The sequence below is a fragment of the Sturnira hondurensis genome, unplaced genomic scaffold (genome assembly GCF_014824575.4).
Source record: "Sturnira hondurensis isolate 20B ecotype Veracruz unplaced genomic scaffold, ASM1482457v3 Scaffold0006413, whole genome shotgun sequence".
Lineage (NCBI taxonomy): Eukaryota > Metazoa > Chordata > Mammalia > Chiroptera > Phyllostomidae > Sturnira > Sturnira hondurensis.
In genome coordinates this window covers 47,186,020-47,214,007 of record NW_028079044.1, presented here as the reverse complement: position 1 = coordinate 47,214,007, position 27,988 = coordinate 47,186,020, and the positions used below count along the sequence as shown (strand labels likewise).

General features: G+C 50.7%; 1 protein-coding gene across 3 annotated transcripts in view; it reads left to right on the top strand.

Annotated features, from left to right (window-relative positions):
• Positions 1-27,988, top strand: part of ASAP1 (ArfGAP with SH3 domain, ankyrin repeat and PH domain 1) — a 274,738-nt gene that overhangs the window by 220,153 nt on the left and 26,597 nt on the right. For all 3 annotated transcript variants that reach the window (XM_037048557.1, XM_037048556.1, XM_037048559.1), the window contains 11 exons: positions 10,138-10,225; positions 12,269-12,317; positions 17,038-17,201; positions 17,668-17,801; positions 19,430-19,521; positions 21,591-21,777; positions 22,010-22,095; positions 23,096-23,211; positions 23,365-23,432; positions 24,401-24,508; positions 26,152-26,380. In XM_037048557.1, the coding sequence (XP_036904452.1) occupies positions 10,138-10,225; positions 12,269-12,317; positions 17,038-17,201; positions 17,668-17,801; positions 19,430-19,521; positions 21,591-21,777; positions 22,010-22,095; positions 23,096-23,211; positions 23,365-23,432; positions 24,401-24,508; positions 26,152-26,380 (1,321 nt within the window). The remainder of the gene's footprint in view (positions 1-10,137; positions 10,226-12,268; positions 12,318-17,037; positions 17,202-17,667; positions 17,802-19,429; positions 19,522-21,590; positions 21,778-22,009; positions 22,096-23,095; positions 23,212-23,364; positions 23,433-24,400; positions 24,509-26,151; positions 26,381-27,988) is intronic.

The following is a 27,988-nucleotide window of genomic DNA, read 5'->3' as shown; positions in this document are numbered from 1 at the left end:
TTCCGCTTCCCTTGTGTAGCGCCCATTTCCAGCTAAAAGTCCTGTCTTGGCAAAATCCATATACTTGTCAAAATAGGTTCAGTCTTGGTGATAGTCAAAGACATATGCAGTAAAAACAAATCACAATTTTGCCCTTTCAAACGAACAAGACATTATTTTTTTTTATTCATAACAATTATCATGGAAAATGTATCAAGAGGGAATAGAAACAGCAAAGTACTCCTGAGCCCTGACAGAGGTACCTGTGGGCTGACCCAGGGGCCCAGTGTGGACGAGAGGCTCGTGGGAAGTCGCAGCTCCTGTGCCAGGTGCCATCCTCCAGTTCGGAGCAGCGCTCACGGCTGACAGGACAGTGGACAGGAGCCCTGAGCAGTTCACGCACTGGCAGTTTTCCATCATTCACAGTCTTGTTTAGACTGCCCTCTGTTGAGGAGGAAAGGAAGTACCACTTACTAAGCACTTCATGTGAAACCCTTCCTAACATTTATTTCACTGAATCCTCTGTAACCTTCTCCTTTTTTGCCTTTGTGTATTTATTTTGTATTGTTGCTCTATTACAGTTGTCCCAATTCTCCCCCATCGCTCTCCCCTGCCCTGCCCTCCACCCCCCACCCCCCCACAGTCCGTCCCCACCCTGTTGTCCAAGCTCATGGGTCATTTATACTTGTTCTTTAAGGAGGCCCTTCCCCCTCTTTCCTCCCTCCCCGCTTCCCCCTTCCAGCCCCTGTCAGTTTGTTCCTTGATTCCACACCTCTGGTTCTATTTTGTTCATTTGTTTGTTTTGCTCTAATATTAGGTTCCCATTTTAGGTGAGACCATAAGGTATTTGTCTTTCACTGCCTGCCTTATTTCACTTAGCATAATTCTCTCCAGTTCATAACCTTCATTTTCACAAATGAAGAAACTAAGGCACAGAGAAGCTCCGAGACTCAGCTAGTAGCTGGCAGAGTGGCAAACGCAAGCTTCAGTCTGCCTGCCATTAATCTGTGTGCCCCTTCTGCTCAGCCTCCCATCCCTCAGAGTCCCATCATCTTAGTGGACTGTATACCCCGCCCTTGTTGCAGATGAGGGACCTGGGGCACAGAGAAGTCCACTTACCAGGGTTACACAGCTAGCTGGTGGCACAGCTGGGGACCTAGCACAGGCCCAGGACTCTATCCCTAGACACTCCCACACACCCCAAGACACTAACTCCCCTCGCCCGCAACCCAGGCCTCCCAAGCCCCAGGACCCAGATGTCAGCATTGGGGGGAGGATGTGCCTGCACGGGGAAGCACAGTACGACTCCCCAGAGGTGAGTCACTATAAGGCTGTACAGACAGCCCTGCACTTCCATGATAAAAACCTCAGGGTGGCCTCTCCTGGGTCAGAGACCCCTGGGGAGCTTCACAGTTGACCTATCACTGGGCAAGTTCCAGAGGCATCCAGGGTGGATCTGCAGACCTCAGAGCCTGCTGCAGGTAGACCGGCCGGCACGCTTCGGGTCACTGAGGTCGTGAGAGAGGCTTCAGCTTACAGCTCTGATGGGTGTAGGTGGGACATGTGGTCAGCATCTGCCCGGATGTGACTGTGCCTGGTCTTCAGCCAGCTTCCCTGAGCTGGACACATGCCTGATCCTGTCTGATGTCATCAGCTGAGTGTCACTAAGTGGTGTGGCCCTGAGTGGGTCTATATTGTGTGTGACCAGAAACGTGACTACTTCTCTACCCCTTGGGCGGGGGGGGGGGGTCTTCAGGTTGCACTGAAGTGGAAGTTCCCGACCGTCTTTGCACAGATCTGGACTGGGGTTGGAGGTTTTCTGTGCGTGCCCTCACTCTCCTGCCAAGCCATGGTGTGTCCTTGTCAGGGTCTGGGGACTCGCCTTTCCCGGGAACCTGCGGGAAGGCAGCGCAGTGTGCTGGGAGGTCGCAGGGTTAGTGAGAAGCAGTGACACCCCTTGCTAGTAGTTGTATGGTGGGGCAATTTGTTTTAAAAAAGTAAGAATGAGTTCTCTTCCATCCTCCCTTTTTCTTTCCTGCTAAACACATTATTGTGGCCAAGCCAACTGTTTCCGTGTGTTCTTGAGGCTCTAACCAACAACAGATATGACGTCAGCTGCGTCATTTAGTGGCTTTGAGAGGGGACTGTGGCTTCTGTCCCACGAGTCTGCGTCTCCACTTTGCCACACACCCTGGTGAAGAGTACTTACTGTGTACTGGTGATGGTGGGGATTCAGGGGTGTCACACCCCCAAGTGGACGTTCCATTCAGAGCAGTCGTTGCTGCCCCGTGACCTCAGTATTGGCTGTCACTGGCAATACTGAAATGCGTGACAGGCAGCTCACCTGCTACAAACGATGGAAATGGGCCATCGCCCTGAGCGGCTCAGGGGAAGTGGGTTCCCCTCCCAGCTTCTGATTCCCTCCCACTGACTTCTGCTTTCTCTTTCCCACTCTTTGTCGGCTTCAGACCACACTTTTTTGCTGCCAGTGACATCACTTGTGGGCACATCCCTGCTCAAAGGAAAGGTCTCTGTAGCCAGGTTTAGCTGGCTTTTCCTGGCTTCGCAAACATCATTGATCACTTAGAATCAGATGGAAAATTGAGACCAGCAGTTTCTTGGGAAAACACGTGGAACTCAGTGATCTTTGGAAAAGTGGATCAAAGAGCCTTTGTTGTCAGGAAGGTTGGGGCCAGTGTTTGGTACCCCTTAACACCTGGGGGTCCCTCCCACTCGAAGGGCCCCCTTCATTGTCACAGTGGAGTTGTTACCACAGTGACTCGGGGAGGGCTGGTGTGGTCTGAATGACTGCGGCTGTTCTGCTGGCTGGGTTGCCCACGTGACCCCCCCCAGGCGCCGTTCTTCTCCCGGGCTCCTAGTCCAGGAGGAAATCCGTCTTTGCGTGCACTTGCAGGACCTCCAGCCATCCAAGAGCATCTCACCTGCAGACTCACTGCTTCCCAGGGATCTTCCAAGGCACAAAGTTTTTAATTTACTATTCAAAGTAATGCATCACTGGGAACCAGAGTCAGTGGGAGTGTCTTAATTTGCTGTTATGGTGGTAACATTGATAGCAGCTTCCATCTGTGGACCATCCAGTATGTTCCAAGTGCCGTATACAATGTTTTCTTTCAAAATACCAGTTCTGACAAAGCCATGGCAAACACTGTGTCAGCCTCAAAGCTAATGAAGGTGTCCACCTAGCTGATACATAAAGCAGAGTCTTAACTACATATTATACATGCATATTCTTAACAAAATATTGCGTTGCGCCAGGCAAACCAGCAGCACCCTCTGCCCCAAAGTGTAGCTCCGTGACAACCAGGTGTTTTGTGACAGCCTCTCGTTTCTGCCTGAGAGACCAGCCAGCTTCACACCCTGGGTTCCTCCTCCTTCTGGCACATTCTCTGGAACCCCAGGTGCCACAGTGCTGGTGCTGCCTCGGATTTCAGGAACTGCCGCATAATCCCTTCTGCCTTCTTCCCACTGAGCAGAGCGTAGCGAGAACTCCCAAAGGGAACTTGTTTCTTAGGTGAAGAAGGGATCGTGAAAGTGAGGAATGCACATGTAAAGAGATGAGAAGTGACAAGCCCTGGGGAGGGCTGAGGGTCGTAGACCTGGCCTTGGGGGCCGGGCGCAGTACGCGTCATTCTGCAGCTTCCCGCACTCTCTGCGGTTCTAGCAGAAATGTGAGTCAAAACCCCATCAGTCTGGAGCTTACAGATTCAGAAAGGGCGCCCGTTTGGTTACAGGGCAAAAAGACTAAAGAAGATTCTGATTTACAAATCTGAAGGACCTGCAGCCTAAAATCAGTCTGTTTTCACATGACTCCTTGTCCCACCCTCCCCATGGCTTCCTTAAAAAGTCTCTCCCCCTGTGGTACCTGGGTTTCCTCATCGGTAATAAGGGTGGTAACCTGTAGGGTAGCTGTCAGGCTATCACAGGTAAGTACACGTGACCCACACAGAACAGGGCCTGCCCGATCCCCGTGCCATGTAATTGTCGGGGCGGTGACGCCGCCCTGGCTTGAGTGAACTGCCACCCACAAAGTCCCAGTCCTAGGAACCTGTTCCAAATTGTTGCCACAACTGCTCACCACCCACTTTGCTAATAAATGTAATGAGAATACTTTAAAAAAAAACAAAACAGGCTATAGCTGAGATACTTTATCAGCAAATTAATGCATTTTGTAGTTATTCTGGAAGGTGTTTGGTTCATGAGTTCTTGTCGCCTGGCAAGGCAGGGGTTAAAGTGGTCAGTACAGTGAACCAGATGTGAGTTTAAAAGTCCTTCCTGTACCACCTGAACTCTACACACCGACAGGTAGGGGCGTGTAGTACAGGTCTGTAGGAATGACCAGAGGGGGCAGTATGCAGCGCACGCCTCAGACGCGGTACCAGCATCACCCCCACTCCTTACCAGGGGCCTCCATGCGCTGTTCCTTTCCTGCTCACATCGCGGTGTTGTTCCATGTCGATGCTCAGAAGTAAACTGACAGGCTCCGTGCTGCAGTAAGGTTTTCAAGCAAACCCCCCTTTTCAGGGGTGAGTTTCTCACACGTGCACACATTCTGCCACAGGGTCTCCATCCTGGGTTGAAGTAGGAGGTTCCAGGGGATTCGTAGTCATCCACACTTGAGGAGGAATTACTGCAGTTAGACTGTCCGCTTTCATTGTGGCCACCAGCTGACCATTTGGGAACTTGGAACGTGGTGGGAACGGGTGGCATTTCTCAGCAGGAGTATTAACTGATCTCGAGGAAAATGAGGGAACTGGCCATTCATGGGCAGGAAGAATCAGGAAGGGAAGAAAAGGGAGATGATTTCACTTACTCTGCACATGTCCCAGCGGCCTGCCCTTCCAGGGAGGCAGCGTGAAAAGTGGGAACAGCTCTGGGGAGAAACTTGCTCAGATCTCCACTCTGCTTTTTACTTTCTGCAAAACTACAGTTGGTTTGCTTTCCCCTTCCTAGCCCTCGGCTTCCCCAGCTGAACAGCGCGTCCAGGAGTAGCACCTGGCTCATAGGGTTATTACAGGAATTCAGCAATACAATTTTACATGCAGTGTGTACAGGTCTGCGTAGGTGCGCAATAAAGGAGAACCGTGCCCTTGCCCCAGATCAACAGGCCCATGCTTGCTCAGAGCCAGCACTTACAGTAACAGACTAATGTTTTGGAGCTCAGTTCTGTGTGCAGTCATGGGTGTTCAGCATGTACCCAACTTCTTGCGGCAGGTTGCTGTGGTTCTTGATTGGTTGCCAAACATGGCTGACCCTTTAAGGCACAGAGGTGTGTGTCTGAATGCACATTTATTCAGGGAGACGGAGTGGCCACGATCTGTGTGGCTCTGTCACTGAGCATGAACAGAGGAAGTAAGGACCTGTATTATTTTATTTCTCGCTTTTTCCACAAAGCAAGCGCCACCAGGCTGGGTCCAGCGTGTTTCCCAAATGATGAAGGGTGCTCACTTCTCGTTTGCAAAGCTGAGCAGTGCAGCAGCAGCGAGGGGGACTCGTTTCGTTCCTGGAGACTAAGTGCAGTAGCAGCTGTTCTCTGCTGACAGAGGACTGTGCCTGCGCTAGCAGCTTCACACTTCCAGCAACAACACGCTGCGTCAGTGGCGCTGAGCTGTCGCAGGACAAATGTCTGGTGTTTGTTTTCCCTCGGGAGACGGGGAAACATTCATCACAATTGACTCACTCTGTTTCCACGCGCACGTCCCCTTACATTCTGGATGACTTTCTAGCTGAGTGGCATTTTCTGTGTGGGGTGGCAGGCCGTCCTGTAAGAGCAATAATATCTTCATCAATTCTGTTCGTGGAACGTGTCCAGTGCTCCCCTGCCAGAAACATTTCTGAAGACCAAAAACTCGAGAAGAGGTCTGCCGTGTGTGTGTGTGTGTGTGTGTGTGTGTGTGTGTGTGTACGTGTGCGTGAAGTGAAAACATCTGTATGTGTTGTTAATGGGGGAAAAGGGGATTTGTCAGACAATACAGACAAGTGGAACTGACCCATGTTTGTCTTTTTGTAACACTTACATTTTAAGGGATTTATGTTTGTTTGTTTTTTTCACCCACATATTTTGTTAAAATCAAGGTATTGACTAACAGGGATTGTCTCTAGGTATAAAGGTGAGATGTTCAGGTGGGATTATAAAGGTAGGATTAACAGGGGATGTTCAGTTTCTTTTTTGCCCTCTGTCTCCTAGTGTCTCTTCAGTGAATGTGCTGTGTTTTGATGAAAAGTGAAACCCATACAAGGATAGGCCTCCGCTGCATTTGGGGTGGAAGCACTTGTTGCCTTGGAAAGGTTTCTGCAGCCAAGCGATGCACCCAGGCCCCCACGTACCCTTCAAATGGACTGGGTGGTCCACATGCTCTGTAGAGGTTCCTTTTGGAATAGTTCATTAAAAGTCTCCCTTTTTGGCTGAATCTTGAGTCCCCAGCCCCCATCCCCAAACCATGGCCTTAATTCAGGCCCTCATCATTGCACGTCAGTTTCTCTCTGGGTCATTGTACCAGCGCCCTTCTGAATGCAGGCCTGACGAGTGCTCTCGCTGACCAGCTCCGGGTCTCCTGGGGCAGGAATGTGAGCTGCTTGGTGCCACATGCAGTGCCCTCCCTGCGTCCCCATCAGCATCACCTCCTGCCCTCTTCCTCTCCAGCCCCAGGTGCCTGCACCTGGGCCACCTCACTCCTCCCGCTCATCCTCCTCGTTCATCTCCCTCCCCAGTTCTCCCCAGGGTACTCGCTGAAGGCTGGTGCTGCTGCGGGACCTGCCCAGGTCCTTGGTGCACTCTCAAGCTCAGGAATGCCCTAGGTCCATGGTCAGGGCTGTTTCCCACAGCTGCTTGCTGGTGCGGAGCACGTGTTTTTCATATGTGCTTAGAATGCACGAAAAAACTGAGAAACTAAAAAGACTTCTCTCGCACTTAGTACGTGTAAGGCACCTGGAATGCATTCATTCATCTGGTATTTATTGAGTGCCTGCTGTATGCCGGACACGTTTTAGTGAACAAAACAGAAATGTGTGTGTTTAGTGGAAAGAACCACAGAAGCAAATAAGGAGAAATAAGAGCCAGGGAGACTATGTAACAGGATGGGAGGGACGATGGGTGGCCAGGCCAGGAGCCAGGACCTGTGGGCTGTGAGCCACCTGGAGGGAGGGGACGAGGAGTGGGAGGAGGGCAGTCCCAGTGTGTGAGCTACCTGGAGGGTGGGAGGCCAGTGCCCCTCCCCGGGGCCCAGTGGGGGGAGCAGCAGATGCAGTGGCTGGCGCTGCAGCCCCAGGAGCCTGGCGGTCAGCGTGCCGATGGGCCGTTTTCATTCCCCGCGGGTAGGACTCCACTGTCCACGGGAGGGACTCGGAAGCACGTGTCCTTACTCTTTCCCTTCTTTCCTTTTTTCTTTCTAGTATTTAAACAATGTGAGTGTGTTTTCTAAACTGTTCCACGGGGATGCATCCCAGGGCAAGTCATTTAGCCCTCTGCATTTGAAGTCTGCCGAACCGCTGGGGAAGATTATACCTTTAATCAATACCTATAAATTAGTACTAAATGTGGAGAGAAAGTCTTTGAAATGTTGAAGAGTTGTACAAGTCAGAAATCACTGTTATCACCGTAGTGATTCCTGAGCCTTCTGGTCCGTGGGTCCGGGGACGCGGGTGGGGCAGCCCATTACACTTTTTCACATTCCTGGCTCCGCGTCGGCGCTGTGAGCAGCTTAGTCGGTAAAAAACGCTGTGGTTTTGGCTCCTCAAAGTCACGTTTGGGTTGATAGGTCATTTGTCATGTGTCTCACTGGCATTTGGAGGAAGAACAAACACTATACTTATGCAAGATAAGTGTCTATGTCCAAGTGAAGTTCAAGTTGATGTGGCAAAGTCAGCCTAGTGGACTTGACACACTTCCCAGGGGATCCATATCATCTGTCATCATCACTGAAATTGTTGTTCAGTCATGAAAGGACCCAAACACATAAAATCTTTATCCTCAGAAGCTTTCTGGTAATGCGCTGTGCAGTAGCCCATGCTTACAGGAGGGTGGTGCTGCCTGATTTTCCTGAACGAGTTAGTGCTCAAATTGAGTGTTTTTTTCCGGCTTTAAAATTCTGTTTTGCATTGTATTGGTTGTGTCTGTTGACAAGGTTGTTTCGGAAACACTGCAGCAATATAAATTTGGGACCCCAAAAAACCATCTAGTTAACCCTCTGCCACATTCAAAAGTGAATGTTGTGTAAACAGTTCTAAAGTTTTTCAAAGAGATTTCTCCACTTAGGTTAAGAAACTCAAACCTCTTGTTATGCATAATCAGCTCAAGCTTGGGAAGTTCTTTTTTCTGTCTCGCTCAAATCTTCCTCTGCAGTCGAGCGCCTTTCCTCTCGGTCTGTGCGGATGGAGAACAGCTGCCTGGCCTCCCCCAGAACAACCTTGATGTTCCTGAAGGTGGTCATTAAGTCACTCCCTACCCATCTTTTCTCTGGACTAACTAGTGCCTTTAACCCTTCTTCAAAGGGCCTATTTTCCAGTCCTTTAATCATCTCTCCATCTTCCCTAACCCCTCCTACATCCTTCTTGAAACGTGGATGCCAAATTGGAACACGGCATTCTACAGAGAGTCCGTTAGCTGGGACTGCTACCCTTTCAGGTTGTCGAATGTCATTGTCATTCACTTGGGAAATCTGGTGACCTTACCAGTGATATCCAAACAAGGCGAGCTGCAGGACCCACAGTTCATTTTCAGTGGACTGGGCCTGGGTCTGTGGCGCGGCTGCTGTTGGTGGTCTGAGGCCTCTGACAGCCCAGACTCCAGGTCTGCCCTAAGGAGAACACGCAGTGCCATGCCTCCCTGATCAGGATGTGGCCACCAGGACGCTTCCTGTGAGGCCAACTCTCCTATACAGGCCTCTGCTTCTGGCTTCCGGGTCTAAGTCAAATGCCCGAGGTCTCTCACGTCCTCCCCACAGACAGCTTGCTTTGGAACACATAGGCACAGGACGAGGGGCTTGTTTTCTGTGTCCAGTGTCACTGACACCCCAGAGCAAGATCTTGAAAACGGTCCAGAGAGCACAGGACGGCAGACAGAAGTTAGGTGTTGCTCATTATTGAGACTGAGAAGTGCGAAGTGCACATTGAAATGCCTTGACCGCATATGGCATCTCTGTTATTTGGGGGTTTGATTGGTCACTGTTGTGACCTCCTCTTCTCCACTGCACCCAACCCATTTTCCCTAAAATCTTGAGTTGCGTGGGTGGACACGCTCCTGGCATGGGGACTTTGAGAACCATGCCCGTCAGCGGGGCCCGCAGGCCCGGCTGTAGAGGTCCGGTGCCTACTGCAGTGGTCTGTGTTCATGCCTGGCCCAGCCCGGACACCCAGACATCCACTCCTTGGTCGGCACCTGCGGGAGGCAGACGTGTTGGCACCAGCATTGGCCAGTGTGTGGCCTGGGACAAACGAGGGCAGGCAGGTACAGAACGAGTTTTGACCAGAGCGATTACGTGGCAAGACTCCATTTAGGCCAGGCCTGTGTGTTACAGTCTACGTACATGCTACAGGGTCTGATCATCAGAGATTTGCTGGTAATCAGCACTGCGATCTTGGCCAGGTTTTCCATCTCTCCAGATTTGGGGGCTTGTTAAGGTATGCCTCATGGGTGGCAGTTGTCCTTGTATGTCTGAGAGAAATCATGTAAATTTCACATTGCAGCCAAAATTTGTGGATGCTTGGGACATTGGGGTTTGAGATGATTGGTGACTGGGTCATTCTGAATGAGTGAATGAGTGATAAATGAGTGAATGAATGAGTGAATTATAGTCCACTACATTTCACAGGAAGATACAGTATTAAAGTGCCATCTGTTTGAATGGGAGTGGATTCCAGAAAGGTGCATTTTCATGGACCATGCCTGCTCTTCATTGAAAGATGGATTTTCCTGGTGCTATTCTGATTAATCACCAGATATTAGGTATAGTTAAGGACATTTGTTAGACCACCAAAATTTTTTTCCTTCTTTAATGACATTCAGAATCCTGATGACTGAAAAAGACTTTATCAGATTTGCCGCCTGCAACCACATGCCTCCCTGCTCCCCAGGCCCCAGGCACTGCCCCTGCAGGGGAGGGGCAGGTGCTACAGGTCACTTCTCCGTGTTCTCTGTTCCAGTCTAACAGGCAGCCAGCGAAGCTGAACCTTCTCACCTGCCAGGTGAAACCGAATGCCGAGGACAAGAAGTCTTTTGACCTGATCTCACGTGAGTGCTTTCTCTCTGAGTCAGTCGGTTACAGTGGATGCTGGCGGCCGCCCGTTTCCATTCTCTGGGCGTTAAGGCAGTGGCTTTTCCAAGCAGGGCTCCTCCCTGCCTCTCTACACGCAGCCCTGGGAAGGTCCCTCGGGTCTGAATTTGCTCCAGGGAAGGGCAGACTGTGTCAGATCTGACGTGCAGGGGAATAGAACCTACATTCGTGAGGTGAATTAGACCAATTCCTGACTGTGGCACATGGCTCTGTTGCCTTGGAGAGACTTTTCTAAGTACTTCCCCATTTCTCCCCTGGATCTGCTAAATCATGGTCTTGTCTAGGAGGCCAGACATAGGCATTTTGTAGGAAGCCCCCAGGTGGGTCTCAGGTATCTTTGGAAAGGCAGGTGTGCCGCTGTATTTGAGCACCTGATTTGCTTACACTCTTAGGCCTACAAACTTAAGTTTGTAAAGGAAAAATTCCCTGCTTCTAATCATCACTGCCTTCAGACTCCATGAATGGATGACACTATGTTCTGTCGCACTCTGCCCCAGGGGTCAGAGCATGCTCTCCTGTTGTGACTCGGGGGCAGAAAGACCTACCCACCGGCCTGTACTGTGTGTTCTCAGAGGCTCCGGAGAGTTGGTAGGGGAGATGGATTTCCTCCAGGCTGGTTCCCTGAGCCTGCACCGGGCCCGCAGCTGCACTGTGACCCTCACATAGCTGTTGGGACACCTCTTTGTAAAGGCTGTGCCAATGCAGTGACCCCCACGAATACCATGTGGTCCCATGGCACCACCCTTCTGCGTCCCTCCCTCTCTGCAGCTCCCCCGGCCCAGGCAGGCGGACAGCCTGCATGCGCGCTCCTCGTGTAGAGCACAAAAGCGCTTCCCTGCGCGTCCCTGCGCTTGACCTCCTCAGGTGCCGTCGTGTGACTTGAAACCCAGAGACAGGGTCAGTCCTGGGGCTCTTAGCGTGGACTCTGAGCTGGATTCTATAGCACATACTGGAGTTCTGTGATTTTTACGACCAAGCAATTACTTGGGTCATTAATGAGAGTTAAAATATGACTTCAAAAAGCCAAGAACCTCTAGATTTTAGGACCTGTAGGTCATTGAATTATATGAGCATAACTGCAGTTCAGTTATTGAGCATCTGAGCAAGCTGTGCCAGGTGCTCTATGTACATCGTTGCTAATCCTCACAAAAGCCAGTTTCCTATTTGACAGTAAACGGAGGCCCAGAGAGGTTCGGTGATTTACACAAAGTCACACAGCATTAAAACAGACATTCAGCGGAGACCCTTAGGCTCGACTACCCACGGCGTGTTCTTGTATGTGCACACGTCTCCCTCTGGGAGACGGGGGTGTGAATGCCTAGCCTGGGGCAGCCACATAGTGAGTGGCTGGCTGGAAGTAACGGCTCATTTGACCTGAGTATGTTGAAGCATCCTAGCAGAGTCTTAATTTTAAGAGCTTCCCTCATAAACACCTGCCCAAAGTATCCAAGGCCACTCCCTCCCCGGCGTAGCAAGCAGCCCGAGATGACCGGCGAACCGAGGTCGGGGCCTTCCCCCCTGAAGCCTGCTTCAAGCGGGGGCAGCCCAGACTTCTCTGGGGCAGACTAAGCTCGCTTGTCCGAGCTGCCCTGCGAGTTGTGAATCATTTCAGAAAAGGAAATTATTTTTAAAGGGAACTCAATAAAAGGCAAATTGGAAATGAAAAGTAAAATCCTGCGCTGGCAGCTAGCGCTCTGCAGTTTGTCGCTGGAATCCACTCGAGCGGGTAGGACCAGCCCCCTCCCCCCTTTTTCAGAAGTGCCAGATATTTGGGGGTGTTTGCGGTTATTTTACTGCGTTCCACGGCACTTCAGGAAAAGTAGTATTGACAACATGAATTGTGTGACTGACGAAACAAAGGGGCATAAAAACAAAAGAATATTGAAATCCTGCTTTTACTGTGAGGGGTTTTTTTCTGTAGGAACTTGGGAAGTTTTTATTAGACCTAAAGGTATTCTGCTTTCTAAGGTTTCACTTTGGTTTCTTTTTTTGTATTTTAGATAATAGGACATATCACTTTCAAGCGGAAGATGAACAGGATTACGTAGCGTAAGTAGTTCTGAAACCTGGCACAGCGCACCTCCGAAACGCCGTGGTGGCCACGTTTTGTGACTGCTCCTGGTGGTTCCCCATGCTTGTCTCTCCCCTCTGGGCCTCCACACGTTGCTCTCTCTGTCTGTCAGTTGCTCTCTCTGTCTGTCTCTCTGCTCTGTCTGTCTGTCTGTCTGTGCCCGGTGAACTCTGGTGCCTCCTTTAAGATGCCTCAAGCCCCCCACCACCTTGGAGGTATGCACCCTGCTCTCAGCCCCAAAGCCTCTGCCCGCCAACTTGTGAAGCCCTGGTTCAGGCAGAGCCCCTAGAGACCGAGAACTTCCTGAGGACAAGGATGGTGTCTTCCTGTCTCATAATCACGTAGAGGACGTGCCCTTTGTTTGGTGGCCAGATGTGTGAGCCAGGCTCCCTGTCATGATGAGGGCAGCAGGTCAGCCTGGCCCTGGAGGACCAGGACTGTCAGGAACCCTTCTGTGAGCCTGGTGTCGGGGGCGAACTAGGCTTGGTGTCTGTCACTCCTGGGTTGGAATCCTACCCTCACCTGACCGGGTGTGCCATCCTAGGCAGCCCCTTTTTCATGTCATCCCTGGTCAAAGCCACCATTATTCCCTCTTCTGTCCTGTGGCCTGGTAGGGACTGAAAACAGTGGTGTGGGACCACTGCAGCCTCAGCTGCGTGGGCGAGGGGGCGTGCGTGTGAGCGCCGGCAGTGAGACCTTTCTGTGGCGTTCAGACGTGTAGTTCCTGCAACATTGGCAGCACGTAGTAAACACTGTTTTCCTCCCTTAATTGTCCCTGTAGAGCCACAGAATTCTGCTCACACCCCGTTCCCTTACACTCACCCCTCTTCTCTATCCTCTTCCTTTCTGTCTCCTGCTCTGAGAATTTTACTCTTTCCCCATCTCCCCATCAGAAATGATAGGGATCCGAGAGAGTAAGAAATGGGTACAAAGGACGTGGAGTTGGGAGAAACAGTGAAAAGGCTGAGCGAAAAGGAAGGAGAGGCCAAGGGAAAAGAGGAGAAAGGTCCACAGGTCATTCCTGCCCCTGGCAGTTTAATAAGTGCCACTCCGTCCCGAGACCGATGTAGAGCATCGAGAGTACAGCACCGAGGTAGACAGAGCCCCGCCTGAGGGAACTCAGTCTCTGCTGGACGAGAAGGGCAGGTGACATGGTGTGGGGACCGAGGAGGCCAGTGCCGTGGAAACACAGACGGGGGCGCACACCCTCCTGGGTACTTGGGGGCGCTGCTCAGAGATGACTTCCGCCGGCCCAGAGCAGCAAGGAGGAAGAGACAGGAAGCGACAGATGGCCAGATGTTGCCCGGATGGTGTCGGCCACTGGAGGGTGACTGGAAACCAGGGAACATGGGGACAGTCGGGAGGGCTGGCCCTCCACTTCAGATTCAGAGAGAGGTAGTATTTAGCCCCAAATAGGTAACGCGTGTTGCACTCAGACTGTCCTAAGTGCATGTCATGTCTTAGTGACCCTGACAACCGCGGAAAGTCGGACTGTCATCCCTAGCTTGAACATGAGGAAGCGGGGCACGGTGTGCTCGTGGACACAGTCCTCGTGACCCGGGCACCTCCCGGTCGAGTTGGACAAAGAAGCCCTCCGGCGTCCAGAGCGTCCAGCTGCCCTCACATTGGCGCCTGTCGTGGGCCAAGCATCGGGCTCACTTGCCCTCCCTCTGCTCCGTTCACACCCCCCGAGGGCAGCAGACACCCCCGTTCTGATGATTAGACTCAGAACAGCAGACGTGCGACTGGGAGCCTGGCTCTGATGCCCATGCTGTTTCCAGCTCACCACACTGGTTCCATCGGAGGTTCAGCTCCACGAGTCAGAGGACAGGGGTCCCGAAGTGAGAGAATTGAAAAGCCCGAGCCATACGTTCACCTGGGACTGGCTGGCATTAGTTTACTTTTAGGAACTTCACTCTCCTTTGTAAGACAGGGGACAAGAGGTGGTTATTTAAGGCCCCTCTTGGAACGTGGCGGACAGTGTGCGATTCGAGCAGACCAGCGTTCCTGGTGTCATGGCTGTGAACTGGTTCCTGCTGGGAGAGGTACCACAGGCTGTCACGTGTCCCATGAAGAGTTTGTGGTCACCTTGGAATGTTGCTTTCCCTCCTCTCATTTTGTGCTTTGTTTCTCTTTCCCTACCTCACAGCCCCAAGTGGGAGGACGGGTAGGAGATCCAGGGAACACGTCCTCTTCTTTGTTCTGCTCTATCTCAGGCCCAGGCCTGTAGTCTTCTGACCTACGGGCAGTTGAGTCGGCCAAAGAGGCGCCGGTTCCCTGCCCGGGACCTCGCACCCTGTAGTAAAGGGTTGCTGGGCCCTCCTGTGGTTGCGGCACATCGTGCACTCGGTGCTCGTGGCGACGTGGCAGGCGGACTTTGAGTGACATCTGAGGTAGTGGCTTTCTGCAGGGGAGGCGCGCGCCCCGGGGGAGGCCCCAGTTCTTCATTTGCCTTCCCTGCACCCTGGGTTTCCCTCTCCTGGGCAAGTGTGCAGTGAGGATGAGTGAGAAGTCACTGCTCGCCGGGGAAGGAGGCAGGTGCAGTACGAAGAGCAGATGTGCCTTAAGGCCGGCCCACCTGACGGCTGCTCCCGGCCCGGCCCTTCCTGCACGGCGGTCATCCCGCCTCCGTCTGCTTGCCAGTTCCATGGGGATTATGGGCCTCGCCTGCAGACTTTGGGAGTTGAGATAAGATGTGTAAAACTACCGCAGTGCCAGTTGTTTTAACCCTATAAACTCAAAGTGATCTCTAAAGTGTTAGAATACAATTAGGCATTCTTTTCTTTCTTATATTTTTGTGTGCCTGTTAAAGCAATTTAAAGGTTTTTTTAGTTGTCAGAAATAGCTATTTCAATCTCCGCCCTTTTGAAAGGGAGCCATTCCGTTCCACCAAATTTGAATTACTCCTCCAGAAAACCCGTTGTGCTTTACATGTGTATCTGCTGGTTATCGTGACAGACTTCTTTCTTTCTTTGTCACGACTCTTGAATAAAGAGGCAAAAACGGCCTAAGGGAAAGAACTCTGCAGACGGGGAGTCGCTGAAAGTGTCCAGCTTCGGCCCAGCCTCTCCGGGCTTGTGTCCCTGTGCATCGAGAGTCGTGGGTGCTCTCGGGGGCTGGTCGGAGGGCTGCCTGAGAGAGATCGTAAGTGCCTGGCACGTAGTAGGTATTTGTGACGTCAAGTAGGCAGAGTATCATGATGCTTAAGGAGAACAAAGCAGAGACCCTGCAGGCGGAGAGGAAACTTCAGTTGTATCGGTGCCACGGGTGACTTGCCATGACCAGTTCTCTTGAGTTTGGTTTCTTAAACTGTTTTTTAACAAAACAGTGTCTAGTTTGTAACTTGAGACTAAACATGGAAAAGCACAGTTCCATGTCAAAGGTCTTTGGTGGCCCCCTCCCTGCCCGCCCCTAGACTGCTGGTTTTGAGGTTCAGCGAGTGCTTCCCTGAAGCACAGTAGAAAAGCTAAGCTGTGTATTTCCCACAACAAACTGAAGGAGAGCGCCACCTAGAGTCCAAGGTGGGACTTGCAGGTCACGTGCCCCGGGAAATTTGTGTTGTCTTTCAATTCCCATTTCTAATTCAAAACCTGTTGTAGCCAGTCCTTTGTTTCATGTCCTTTTGATCCTACACAACACCCGAAAAAACTAGAGCCTCATTTCTGGACCTCTGTGTTCTCTGCTGAGAATAGGTATTACCTGTCTCTGCAGTAGGTAACAATAAACTGAGGTTCAGAAATGTTTTTCCTTTTCTTCTTAAAAAAATAAGTGTGGCTTCCCCCCTCCCCCCCCCACTCATGAAAGTAATGCCAGCTCTCTAGACATATGGGAAATTACAGAGAGGCACAGAGTCGAGCAGTCCATCTCTCCGTTTTCCTACCGAAGACCACCCGGGGACACAGGTAGCGTTCTATGAATTTCCTTCTAGCCTTTTCTTCTGCGAACAAACATACGTACTCCAGGCATTTAAATGTGAGGCTATATTATTTGTAATGGTTTTTCCTACTTATTCCAGAAAACATTATATTATGAGCATTTCCACAATGTCATTCAAAAATTAGTAAAACACTTCATTTTTAATACCTGGGTAACTATTCCATTTTTTGGTTACTTCATGCTTTATTAATCAGCCCCCTGTTGTTGGGCATTCGGGTTGTTTTGTGCATAGCTTGGCGGGAGAGGATTATTTTGTTCAGTACACATTGGGATCTTACTCTATATATAATTTAATAGTCTCCACTTTCCATGGTACATTAAAATGCCAGCATGTTTCCACATTAATGCACCTTTTTCATAAGCATAGATTTTCCTGGCTGCTAATGAAATGCCCTGTGTAGTGTCCTCCAAGGCCCCCTCCGCCCCCTCCGGCTGGGAGGCGAAGAGGCCTCTTGCTGAACTCCTGCCTGCCTCCCAGGCATTCCGTTCCTCGCCGGTCCTTCTGCGTCATCCCCATGGGTGTGTCCGTGCAGGTCCTCAGAGATACTGACCCGACCTGTCCCACCTCTTCCTCCCGTCTCTCCTGTTCTCTCCGCTGTGTCCCTTTCTCCCCTTTACCTCTCCTTCCTTCAGGTTTCATTTCTTTTGTTTTCTTCTTTCTTCACTGCTGTGGGGGAGTGGTGTCGCTTTTGGTGTCTCTTGGTGAACACACTTGTGTTGCGATGTGGGGAAAACCAGGTCTCCTTCCTGTTCTGACGACAGATGGATTTCAGTGTTGACAAATAGCAAAGAAGAGGCCCTGACTATGGCCTTCCGTGGAGAGCAGAGCACGGGCGAGAACAGCCTGGAAGACCTGACCAAAGCCATTATCGAGGACGTCCAGCGGCTCCCTGGGAATGACGTCTGCTGCGACTGTGGCTCATCAGGTACTGGTCCCCAGAGTGGAGGTGGCCTGTTAAACATCTTTCTCCTCTCGTAGAAGGTAAATGAGCTGGTCATGTAAAACCCTCTCCCCTATGGACACACCCAGCGCATACTCCCAACTTGACTGACCCACGCTCTTGGCTGTCCCTGTGAAACTCCTACCTGCTCTCTCTACGTGGTCACCTGCCAAAATACTACCTTGGCTAGTAAGAAGAAAGAACTTAATTTTGTTTTCAATTCAGTATTGAAAGAAAGTTTTTTCAAATTAGTCTTAGGGACTTTTTGCTCTCAAGCTATCAATTTTAATAATCACCTTTGGCCAAACTGCAAGCAATCGGCTTCTTCCGTGTAAATCTTCCCCTTGTAATTGTTTAAAAGGTTTACTACTATTGTTTTAGCTTCCTCTGCAGTGGGCAGACTAAAATTAGATGCCTTGTTTGTTCATTGTTTTCAAAATCCTTTCCACAGAACCAACCTGGCTTTCCACCAACTTGGGTATTTTGACCTGCATAGAATGTTCTGGCATCCACAGGGAAATGGGGGTTCATATTTCTCGCATCCAGTCTTTGGAACTAGACAAATTAGGAACTTCTGAACTCTTGGTAAGTAGTGACCTGTACTTAGGAAGAAAACTTGAAGTTTATCGTCGTGAATATACCTAATACATTGGTTTGAGGTTTTTGTTTCTGCTGGGTCCAAAAATGCTAAATCCTGAATTTTGTTTAATTTGCACAGATATTTAAAATGTAAAGCTCGTCCTGTGTAATGTGGACTATCTCTGTTTCCTGTTTGAAGAACTGGTGAATCACGCAGTTCCATAATTAGTCAGTTAAACCGGCCCTTCTGGGGTGGGCTTTTTCAAAGCTGCTTTTTTTCTTCCAGAATCAGTTTTACATGATTCACGGAAAAGCAGTAAAGGGAAGTAGGTGCTGAATTCACCTGCCCACTTTACCTGGGGGCTTGTGTTGTTAAAAATGATGACTGGTGTGGTTTTTTTCTCTATTTTTACTATTTTTAAGTTTGTAAAAGTACATGTGAACAGAGCGGCCTGTCAGCTGCTGCCCTCAAACCAATCACTCCTTACCCCAAGGAGCTGTGTAGCGAGCACAGAGAGAGCTGCGCGGGTGTGGGCTGACCTTTATAGTAGGGAACGGGTCCAAAACACTCCCGTGTGCTTATAACCCCACCCTTCCCATCATTATTTACCCGTATTGGGGCCTCATCAGGTCCAAGTTAATGGTCCCCACAGTACACAGGTGAAGGTGGGGAAGGCCCCTGGGCATGATGCCTTCTGGCCATAAGCCCCGTGCTGCAGAATGTGAATCTGGGGCCCTGGGAGTAGTTACAGTAACAGTGACAGTGCTGGAAGTGACATAGGGGCGTCACCTCAGACGGAAGGCCCTTGAGCAAAAAAGAGGGACCAAGAACCTGAGAGTCTGGCTCATTACCTGCCCCATCTGGAGCAGAGTCCCCAAAGGTCAAGGCAGTCACCTGGCGAGCAGTCTTGGTCATCACGCATTAGGGCCGGTCTTGTGTTGTGGGAGCCCCTCAACGTAGGAGACAGGAAATTGGGAAAGTGTGCTGGTGCCGGGCTCCCTGCCCCTTCAGGCATCTGATCACGTGAATGTTCCTTAAACCTCGCATAGACCCCAAATTACCTGAGCAGCCGCAGGACCTTCAGGACCACTATTTTTGGAAGAATCTTGAACCCGGACTTGAATGCTTACTGGAGCCTCTCCACTAGTTGCCTGCTGCATCTAAATTTGTGCCCCAAATATAAAGGAGCCCCAATTTCTTCTCTGTCGAGCAAAGCTGCTCCATCATCTCACTTGAGGCATGACGGCAATTGCGTGGCCATTGTTGCTCATTAAGCATTTAACCTAGATTCGTGTGCAGCCTGCTGTGTCTGACTCCGATGATGTGGGTGCAGGGCCGCATCCTCTTCTGTTCTCGTGTTTATCACACTGTGTTTGTAGAAATTACTGGTTTTCTCATCATGGGTCAGTCTAGCCCGTAGTAAGTTCCTCCGGGAGGGAATATCTCTCTTTCCCGCTTTCTAAAGCCTGGCACGTGGCAGGTGCTCGGCAGGTATTTGTTGACCAGATGGATGGATGGTTTGTATTCTGAAGGGGGGGGGGAGTACATCTTCAGAAACCTCGAAAGCAAATAACAGAAACCTTTTAAACCAGGGGTAAAGAGTTTGCTATGTCGTGTTCTGCTTCTGTTACAGCTGGCCAAGAATGTAGGAAATAATAGTTTCAATGATATCATGGAAGCGAATTTACCAAGCCCCTCCCCAAAACCCACCCCGACGAGTGATATGTAAGTACTTTTGGTATCTCGAATTCTTTACCGTTCTGTCACTGTTTCTGAACCCTCCCCAGAAACTTCCTAGTGGTTATAGCACTTTGCTCTGCAGGGGAAACCGCATCATGAGGAAAAAGCAGAGCAAAGCAGAGAACTTGGAAATGTATCTCAGGAATGCGCAGGCTATTTTCAGCATCACCTGCCCCCAGGGAGTAGCGTCTGCTCGGGAGGCTGAATCTTCCTGGGGATGATTATCTCTAACCATGACGTGTTGTGATAAATAAGGGACACAAAAGCAGTGGGGAGCTGCCTGTCAGATTGGCAGAAGTCCAAATGCTTTCTCAGCCCACTCAGCGAGACTGTGGGGAAACAAACATTCTAGACTCTCTCTCCTGTCGCTGGTGGGAATGCAAATGGTACACTACCCATGAGGAAGCGACTCGCCCTATTTATCACAGTTAGAAACGTATTTGCCTGTGACTGAGCAGTCCCCCTTCTGGGAGGGTATTTCTGTTCCATGATACGGCGAGATGAGGAGCAAAAGCCAGCATCACCCATAGGCATCTGGTGGAAGAGTTTACGGTGTGAGCTGCACAACTACATGTAAAAACAAGGACACTCCCTGTGTCCTGACCGGGGACGGTCTCCAGGGTTCCTCCTAAGCAGAGCGGAGCACTGGACAAGACACACTGCCTTCTGGGCGAGGAGGGGAGGGGGCGGGAGGCAAAAACAAGCCCTCTTGGCCATCCAAACTCAGGAACTGAACTGTAGGTAAATTCGCTGGTGAATTTCCTCACTTTTGAACTCTCACCATGTCCTGTCTGGACGCAGACACCAAGTGGATTTGGACAGTGACAAATGCATCGATTGGAAACTGTGTTTGAAGAAACACGGGAAAGGGCGCAGGAGGCTTACGTGCTTCCCCTGGGGCGGGTGTGAGCGGGAGCCTCCCCCATCAACACCCTTGGATGTCATTTATGGTTTTGAGTCATAAATGGTTTTGTGACTCTTTAAACCCATTAAAAATGGTTACATTGGGTTTGCACTTTAAAGAGTCTTTTTAATGCTGTGGATAGATAGGAAGAAGGACTGAGTCCTACCCGTGAGCAGGAAGTTATTGTGTGATAGCCGCCTGCCTGAATGTCTCACCCGCCTCCTCAGAGGTTGTTCAGACACCAAGTTTGCAAAGCAGCGAAGCCGTCGTGGGGGGGCATTCGAGGGAGATGTTGGTGTCACTCTGAAACCATAAAATAAAACCTCCCAGTAGGTCCCTGGGCAGTTGATGTTTCTTGAATTCAAGAAACAATGTCAAGCATTCACTCTATGCCTCACACCGTGTTAGCCGCCAGGGAACCGGCAGAACACAGACTAGATACAAACCTGGGATCTGGAGAGGAAGGTGGGCCGGAACTCAGAAATTTAGCACTTAACAGTGTGCTCATAGCTGGGTGCTCATAGCTGTGTTGGTGCCACAGAAGAAAGGTCGGGGGTGCTGGGAGCAGATGTGGCACCCTGACTTGTGTGCGGGCGTCTGGCTGACAAAGGGGTTCCAGCATTGACCCCCGTGCAGAGACCGCTCAGATGTCTGTTTCCACCGATGAACACAGATTACAGAGAATTGAGGCTTTGACAACAGCCTGTCTGCACCTTACCTGCTACAATACAGAGTGAGGTCCAATGACTAAAATCCTGTCCGTGCAGCTCTGAAATCTTCTCATTGGTCTTTCAGAATTGCTTTAACTTCTGCAGTTTTTCATTTGCCTGACATACTTCTATGAGCAGAGTTCGCAGTTGTAGCAAACAGCCAATGTCTCATGCTGTTGCCCAAGGCAGAAAAGAAACCTGCTGGGATCTGTGTGCCCTTTAATTTTGTGCCTGTGAGTGGCCGCACATGCTGGTGAATGTACACCAAGTTCTCCATTCTGCCTCTGCTGGAGTAACTTGGTCTACATACAACCTGGTGTGTTTGAATGTCAGAAAAAAGTATCTTAATTAAAATACCTCAGAGAGAACTGTGAGTCTGCAAAAGTGTACATCTTTCTTAGCTCTTGGAAAATAACAGTACTTGTTTTGCTGTCTTATAGGACTGTACGGAAAGAATACATCACGGCAAAGTATGTAGATCATCGGTTTTCAAGGAAGACCTGTTCTTCTTCATCCGCTAAACTGAACGAATTGCTCGAGGCCGTCAGATCCAGGGATTTGCTTGCACTAATTCAAGTCTATGCAGAGGGCGTGGAGCTCATGGAGCCACTGCTGGAGCCCGGGCAGGTGAGGCCGCACTGAAACTGGGGTGGAAGGGATGTGGGCGGTCCGTTTCCAAGACGACTCGCAATTAGAATGAGACCTAACGCACCAAGTGGCCCTGTCTCTAAATCAGGACAATCTGAGAGTGAAAGGGGGTGCTAGTAATAATTGTTCTGGGGTAACTGGTGTAAAGGAAGCTGCTCTAGACAGGGTGGGACATGTGACCCCCCGTTTTTACTTACCCTGTCCTTTTTAGGAGCTCGGGGAGACAGCCCTTCATCTTGCAGTCCGAACTGCAGACCAGACGTCTCTCCATTTGGTTGACTTTCTTGTACAAAACTGGTATGGTTCTTTCTTGCTCTGAATATGCCGTGTAAGTTAACAAAGGCAGTCCTATTAGTGGCCTAGATCAGGAAGCAGCAAGCTTTTTCTATAAAGGGCCAGGTACTGCTTCATGCTTTGTAGGCCATGAAGTCTCTGTGGCTACTATTCAACTCTGCCACATGAAAGCAGCCATAGATGACATGCAAATGAGTGACTGTGGCCATGTTCCAATAAAACTTTATTTACAAAAACAGGTGGAGGGCCAGATAAAGCCTACAGGCTGTATAGTTTGCCAGACCCTGGCCTAGATAAATGTAAAATCCTGTCTCTGGGCCCAAACCTGATGCAGCAGGGTGGTTGAAAAGAGAAAACTTAACCATTCAGGTCCACACGATGCTCATGATGAGACAGCAGTGTATGTGGCTGATAGCTAATTCACATTTGGGACATACTAATAGGAATATAATATTAAACGCAGGAGGTTTGGACTTGCTGGGTTCTTTATTGGGCAGATCTGTAAGCTGCAGATCACGAGGAGGGACTAGAGCTCATCCAAAGGAGAGGGGACAGAACAGTGAGGGCACTTTAACCCACAAGCCCTTACCCGGGGGTGCGGTGGCCAAGAGCATTGGCTTTGGATGCTAACTGCCTGTGTCCAGTCGTCCGTGTCTTGCTCATCTTGACTGTGAGCCCTTCATCCTCTCCGTGCCCAAGTGTTGTCACCTGTAGAATTAAAGTTGTAATGGCACCTACCCCACTGGGGCATTTGTGAAGATTCAAGGAGATAAGACATGTGAAAAGCTGGGAGACAGTATCTGTCTCCTGGTATAAATGAGACTCAGTAAATGCTGACTGTACTGTCATGATGTTGCTTATCAATTGGGGTGTAACATGAGAGATGCCATAATTATATGATAGTTCTGAGATTCGACCCCACTGTTAGCACAGATACAAGTGGTTGATCAGCAGTGTTCGGCTGGGGAGTAAGTCTTTTTTTCCTGACAATTTGACTTTTCAGTGGGAACCCGGACAAGCAGACAGCCCTGGGGAACACAGCTCTGCACTACTGCAGTATGTATGGGAAACCCGAGTGTTTGAAGCTTGTTCTCAGGAGCAAGCCCACCGTGGACGTCGGTAAGCACGGGGCCAGGTGTCTTAGCAGCTATCATAGAGCCTTTGTTGGCTAAAACCAAGATTGGCATGCCACACTCTAATCTGATTATTGTTTCTTGCCTTTTCAAGATCTGTCCTAGATAATCACGTGTCTTTGTTTTCCCCTGATTTTAGTTAACCAGGCCGGCGAGACGGCCCTTGACATAGCCAAGAGACTCAGAGCCACCCAGTGTGAAGATTTGGTAAGCAGAAATGGGCGTGGGACACCAGCTGCCCTCTCATGTCACTCTCAGAACATGCAATGGAAGATACAAGCAGCAGATTCATTTGTTGGAACATAAGCTAAAGAAATGGAGATAAGCACTGTGGCTACATTAAAAAAATGATAAATGTGCCATCCGCTGCCTGAGAAGTGCAGTTGCACGTAGGAGCCAGGAGGCATTTGGGAGGTTTTGGTGCAGACGGGCTTATGCCTCAGGATTGTGCTTTCTTTCTACTTGCCAGACCGTTAGGCTTTCTCTGTAGCTTTACAGCAAAGACGACTTGTTGGGGAAGCCAATTCCAAACATTGGGCGAGTAGAATTCAGAGTGCCGTGGCTTTTAAAATGTTGAGCACACTGCCCTCTTCTCTCTCTGCCTCTGTGCACACCCAGCCTGTTTTGCTCCCGGTAGTTGCTGCCTGCAACTCCAGGCCTTAGCGGAACGTGGTTCTCTTAGCCGCAGGAAGGGATGAGATGGAAAAGATGAGTTCCGTTCCCTGCGTTTCTGCTATGTGCCAAGTTCCAGGCCCGCAGCTGTACTTTTTTTATTACTAAAGACTCCTTTGAGGAAGTTCTGGTTGTTTTTGCCCCATGTATGTATAAGAAGAATGGGTTGAACTGGGACTCTCTGGCTTTAAAGGTCTACCCCTCACACTTCACTGATTTTGCCTTCCAGCCAAGAATTTCCTGTTTTGAGACTCGTTTTAATAATATTTAAGAAAGCTTTACATTTTGGAGAGAAGTCAACTTATCGAACTAAAAAGGCCCTGCCTGTAATTTTTTGCGGTTTCTTTTAAGCCTGGCTGCTGGTGGTCTAGCTTGTACAGTCAGTTTTGCTTATAATGTAGCTGCTGGTGGTTAACTTGGAACTAGGACTAAGGCAAGATTTGCTTGGTGTTTCCATAATGTGGCATTTGAATTACAATGGTGACACCCTCTGTTACTTTCAGCTTTCCCAGGCCAAGTCGGGAAAGTTCAATCCACATGTGCACGTAGAATATGAATGGAATCTCCGACAGGAGGAGATGGATGAGAGCGATGATGATCTAGATGACAAGGTGAGTGTCAAAAACACCTCTGAACTTCTGAGGGCTTCCCCTCATTCTTCTACACTGTGTAGACAGGACTCAGTCTTTGTGAGGTGGCTCTGTTCTCATGGCTGGATGTACCAGGGCCATTTCCTTGGCTCAGACTTTGCTCCTTGTTGGTCACCACAGAACAGCTGCATTAGTCAGGGCTCCCCAGAGAATCAGAACCAACAGGATGTGTGTATAGAGTGAAAGCATGGAATGTGTGTTACGGGATTGACTCACACACTCGTGAGGCCTGAGAAGTCCAAAATGTACGGGGCAGGCCAGAAACCTCAGCAGTCTTGAGTCTGAAGGCAGTCTGGGTTCAGAATTCCTTCTCAGTGGGGGACCTTGGTCTTTTCTCTTAAGCCCTTCAACTAACTGGGTGAGGCCCACCCCCACGTTATGGATGGCAGTCCCCTTTGCTCAAAATCAGAATGCTTCACATACTAAAAAATACCTTCAGAGCAGCTCCTAGGCTGGTGTTTGACCAAACACCTGGGCACCGTGGCTTAGCCAAGTCGATTCATAACTGAAAAAAGAGTAAGTTGCCATTTATCGTGCACTCGAATATGGACTAGGGAGCCATAAGCATGTCACCCATGTCCCCTCAGGTTGTCTTACCGAAGGCCCACTGTGGCTTTGTCACTGTCCCATGTCACAGAGGAGAAAACTGATATTTTGCAGCTTGTGTACAGTCTCAGAGCTAGGAACAGTGGTCTCAGGGACCATGCCTACTTCTGTCTGACTCCCGGAGATAGTTCCTAACCTCCTCTGAAGGTTCGTTCACGCACCTTTCACCAGATGTGTGTGCATTGTTTCCCTTTCCCAGGCAGGATATAAATAGTGGTCAAAGGTGGCCATGCAGAGGTGTCCTGAAGGCCTTTGCCACTCCGAGAGGAGGCAGATTGTCCTGCGTGGATCACTAATAATAGGGGGTGGGGGCGATTACCGAAAAGTGCTCAGAGGACAGAGCAGCTGCCTCCGCCTCAGCAAACAGGGATGACCTTAGCAAGGAAGGACAGTTGGAAATGGGCTTCTAAGGGTAGGGGGGTGCTTGCCGGGCAAGGAGGTGAGAAGGAATGCATCCTTCCAGGAAGGGAGAACAGCATGTGCAAAGGCCTAGGGGTCGTATGGAGCCCGGAAGCCTGAGGACAGGTTAGAAGCCCAGTGTGTGCAGTGACCTTCGTGTCTGCTGGATGGAGAGAGGCAGGAGGCTGTCCTGCAGAGTCAGGTGGCCCAGGTCAGGAAGGGCGGGAGCCGGTGGGTTCCTTCATGGGACACGGTGTGAGGATATTCCTGAGCTCCTGGTGCACAGCCTGGTGGTTCTAGATGACTCGAGGTTCCCAACTTGGAAAGTTGCATGGATGCTAAAGCTGTCGCCAGGAGTGCAAGCACAAGGCCTGCCCAGGAGATTGAAAATGTTTTGAATCCAGGAGGTTGGAATTGGATCTACAGGGCTGAGTCGTCAGCATTAGATGTCAGCCACATGGTCTGCTTCCTTCCCTTGCACTGTGAGGTGGCCCGTGGGTGGTCGTCGTGGGTGACCTCATGAAGCCCAGGTTCCCACAGGAGCCTGCCCTGTAATAGAGTGTTGTCTCACTCACTGCGCTGTTTGTCTCATCTGCCAGCCGAGCCCCATCAAGAAGGAGCGCTCACCACGACCTCAGAGCTTCTGCCACTCCTCCAGCCTCTCGCCCCAGGACAAGCTATCACTGCCCGGGTTCGGCACTCCACGGGACAAGCAGCGGCTCTCCTATGGCGCCTTCACCAACCAGATCTTCACTTCCACGAGCACAGACTCACCCACGTCACCCACCTCGGAGGCACCTCCATTGCCCCCTAGAAACGCTGGGAAAGGTACGGTCTTTGAGAGGGGCCCTGTGACCCCATCCCCAGAGCCAGGGGTTTGTCCAGTCTTGAGGTGGAAGTATAAGGGGCACAGAGTACAGACTGTGATGGTGATGCCAGCAGCAAGGTGGGAGGTGTTGTGAGCGCTCCTCACACGTTCTCTGTTCGCCTCTCAGCAGTCCTGCCTACTTGGTGCTCTTGGGGCCCATTCTACAGATGTGGAAACTGAGGCTCAAGGAGGTAGAGTTGTGATTCAGTCCAAGGTCCACCCGGAGTCCAAAGCCTGGGCTCTTCCCTCTTTACTACGGGTGGGATTTCAGCTCTTTGAGTCCCTTTCTCCCGCACTAGCCTCTCTTCTGCTGCTAGTGGCAGGAGTGGTGGTCACAGTTCCGGAGCCCTGGAGGCTCCAAGCACGGCCTGTCTCATTCCGTGCTCACCAGTGAGGGGGCACCACAGTGGCGTGATGCAGCCGGGGCCGTGGGTGGGGGATGCCAACCCAGGTCCTGTGTGACCTGAGCCCACCCTCCTGTGCTTCTTGATGAGACAGGACCTGCGGCAGGATCCTGCCCAGGGAAGGTTGTTGGGAGAGCATGTCACATGCCTCCGCTGGGCTAGTGCCAGGTGCCGATGGTCCCCACCCTGTTCCTAGTGACAGAGTGCGTGTCCTTCCTGTATCCTGAATCCACAGAAAGTGCGCTGCTCAGGAAGTCTGTGTGTCCCCAACGGGGACGGGTCAGGGCACAGAAATGCCAACATTGAAGGGTCCCCACAGTGTGGGGGGGACTTGAGAGGTCCCCTAAGCTGTAGCTTTGGGCTTCTTCTCAGCCAGGACCTCCAAATGCAGGGTTGCTCCTGGGTGCTCAGCTCGTGCTAACACAGGTCTCGGGGCCTCTCCATACACAATGCCATGCCTATTTGAATCACACTGGGGCCATTTTCTGGGAAATGTGAGCTTTATTCACAACAGTGTTTTTTCTCGCAGCTTATTCTCCATTGAGATGGTGTTATAAATGGGAGCTGTGTTCTTAGAGAGACCCCAAATGGCCTCATAGATCATAAAGTAATGGAGAGAAGTTAAATTAAGGCTTTGGCCTGACTCGCTCTCATCAAAGATAACCAGTGACCGTGACCGTGACAGCGTGTGTGAGCCAAAAGCTTCAGCAGCCAGTGTTTTCCTTTCTGTTCTGTGTGTGGACTACAGTGAGCCTAAACGAGGCGCCCGGTCTGCGCCCCCTGCAAGACCGCGGGCCGCCGCTCCGTGCTAGGAGAGCCGTGTGTCGCAGCTTACCTGGGCAGTGAGGCTCCCCACGAGGGGAGCAGCCTGGGAGATCGGAGTGTCCTTTCTGGCCCCAGAGAGGACCGGGAGAAACCTTTAGGCCAAACCAGCTGTTCGGCGAAGGTACCCTGAAAGGGTTCCCATCCCCTCATTGTGGTTACCGACGTCATGGTGACGACCTGGCTACACAGGTGGCTGAGCACCTTAAAAAAGGTCTTTAGAAGAGACTGGCGCCAGAGTCCTGGGGACCGGAGTCTCCTTCGCCCCTGCACCCCTTTCTGTAATTTTATCTCAGGGGGACACAAAATATACATCTGACTCCATGCCAAGTGTATCTCTGC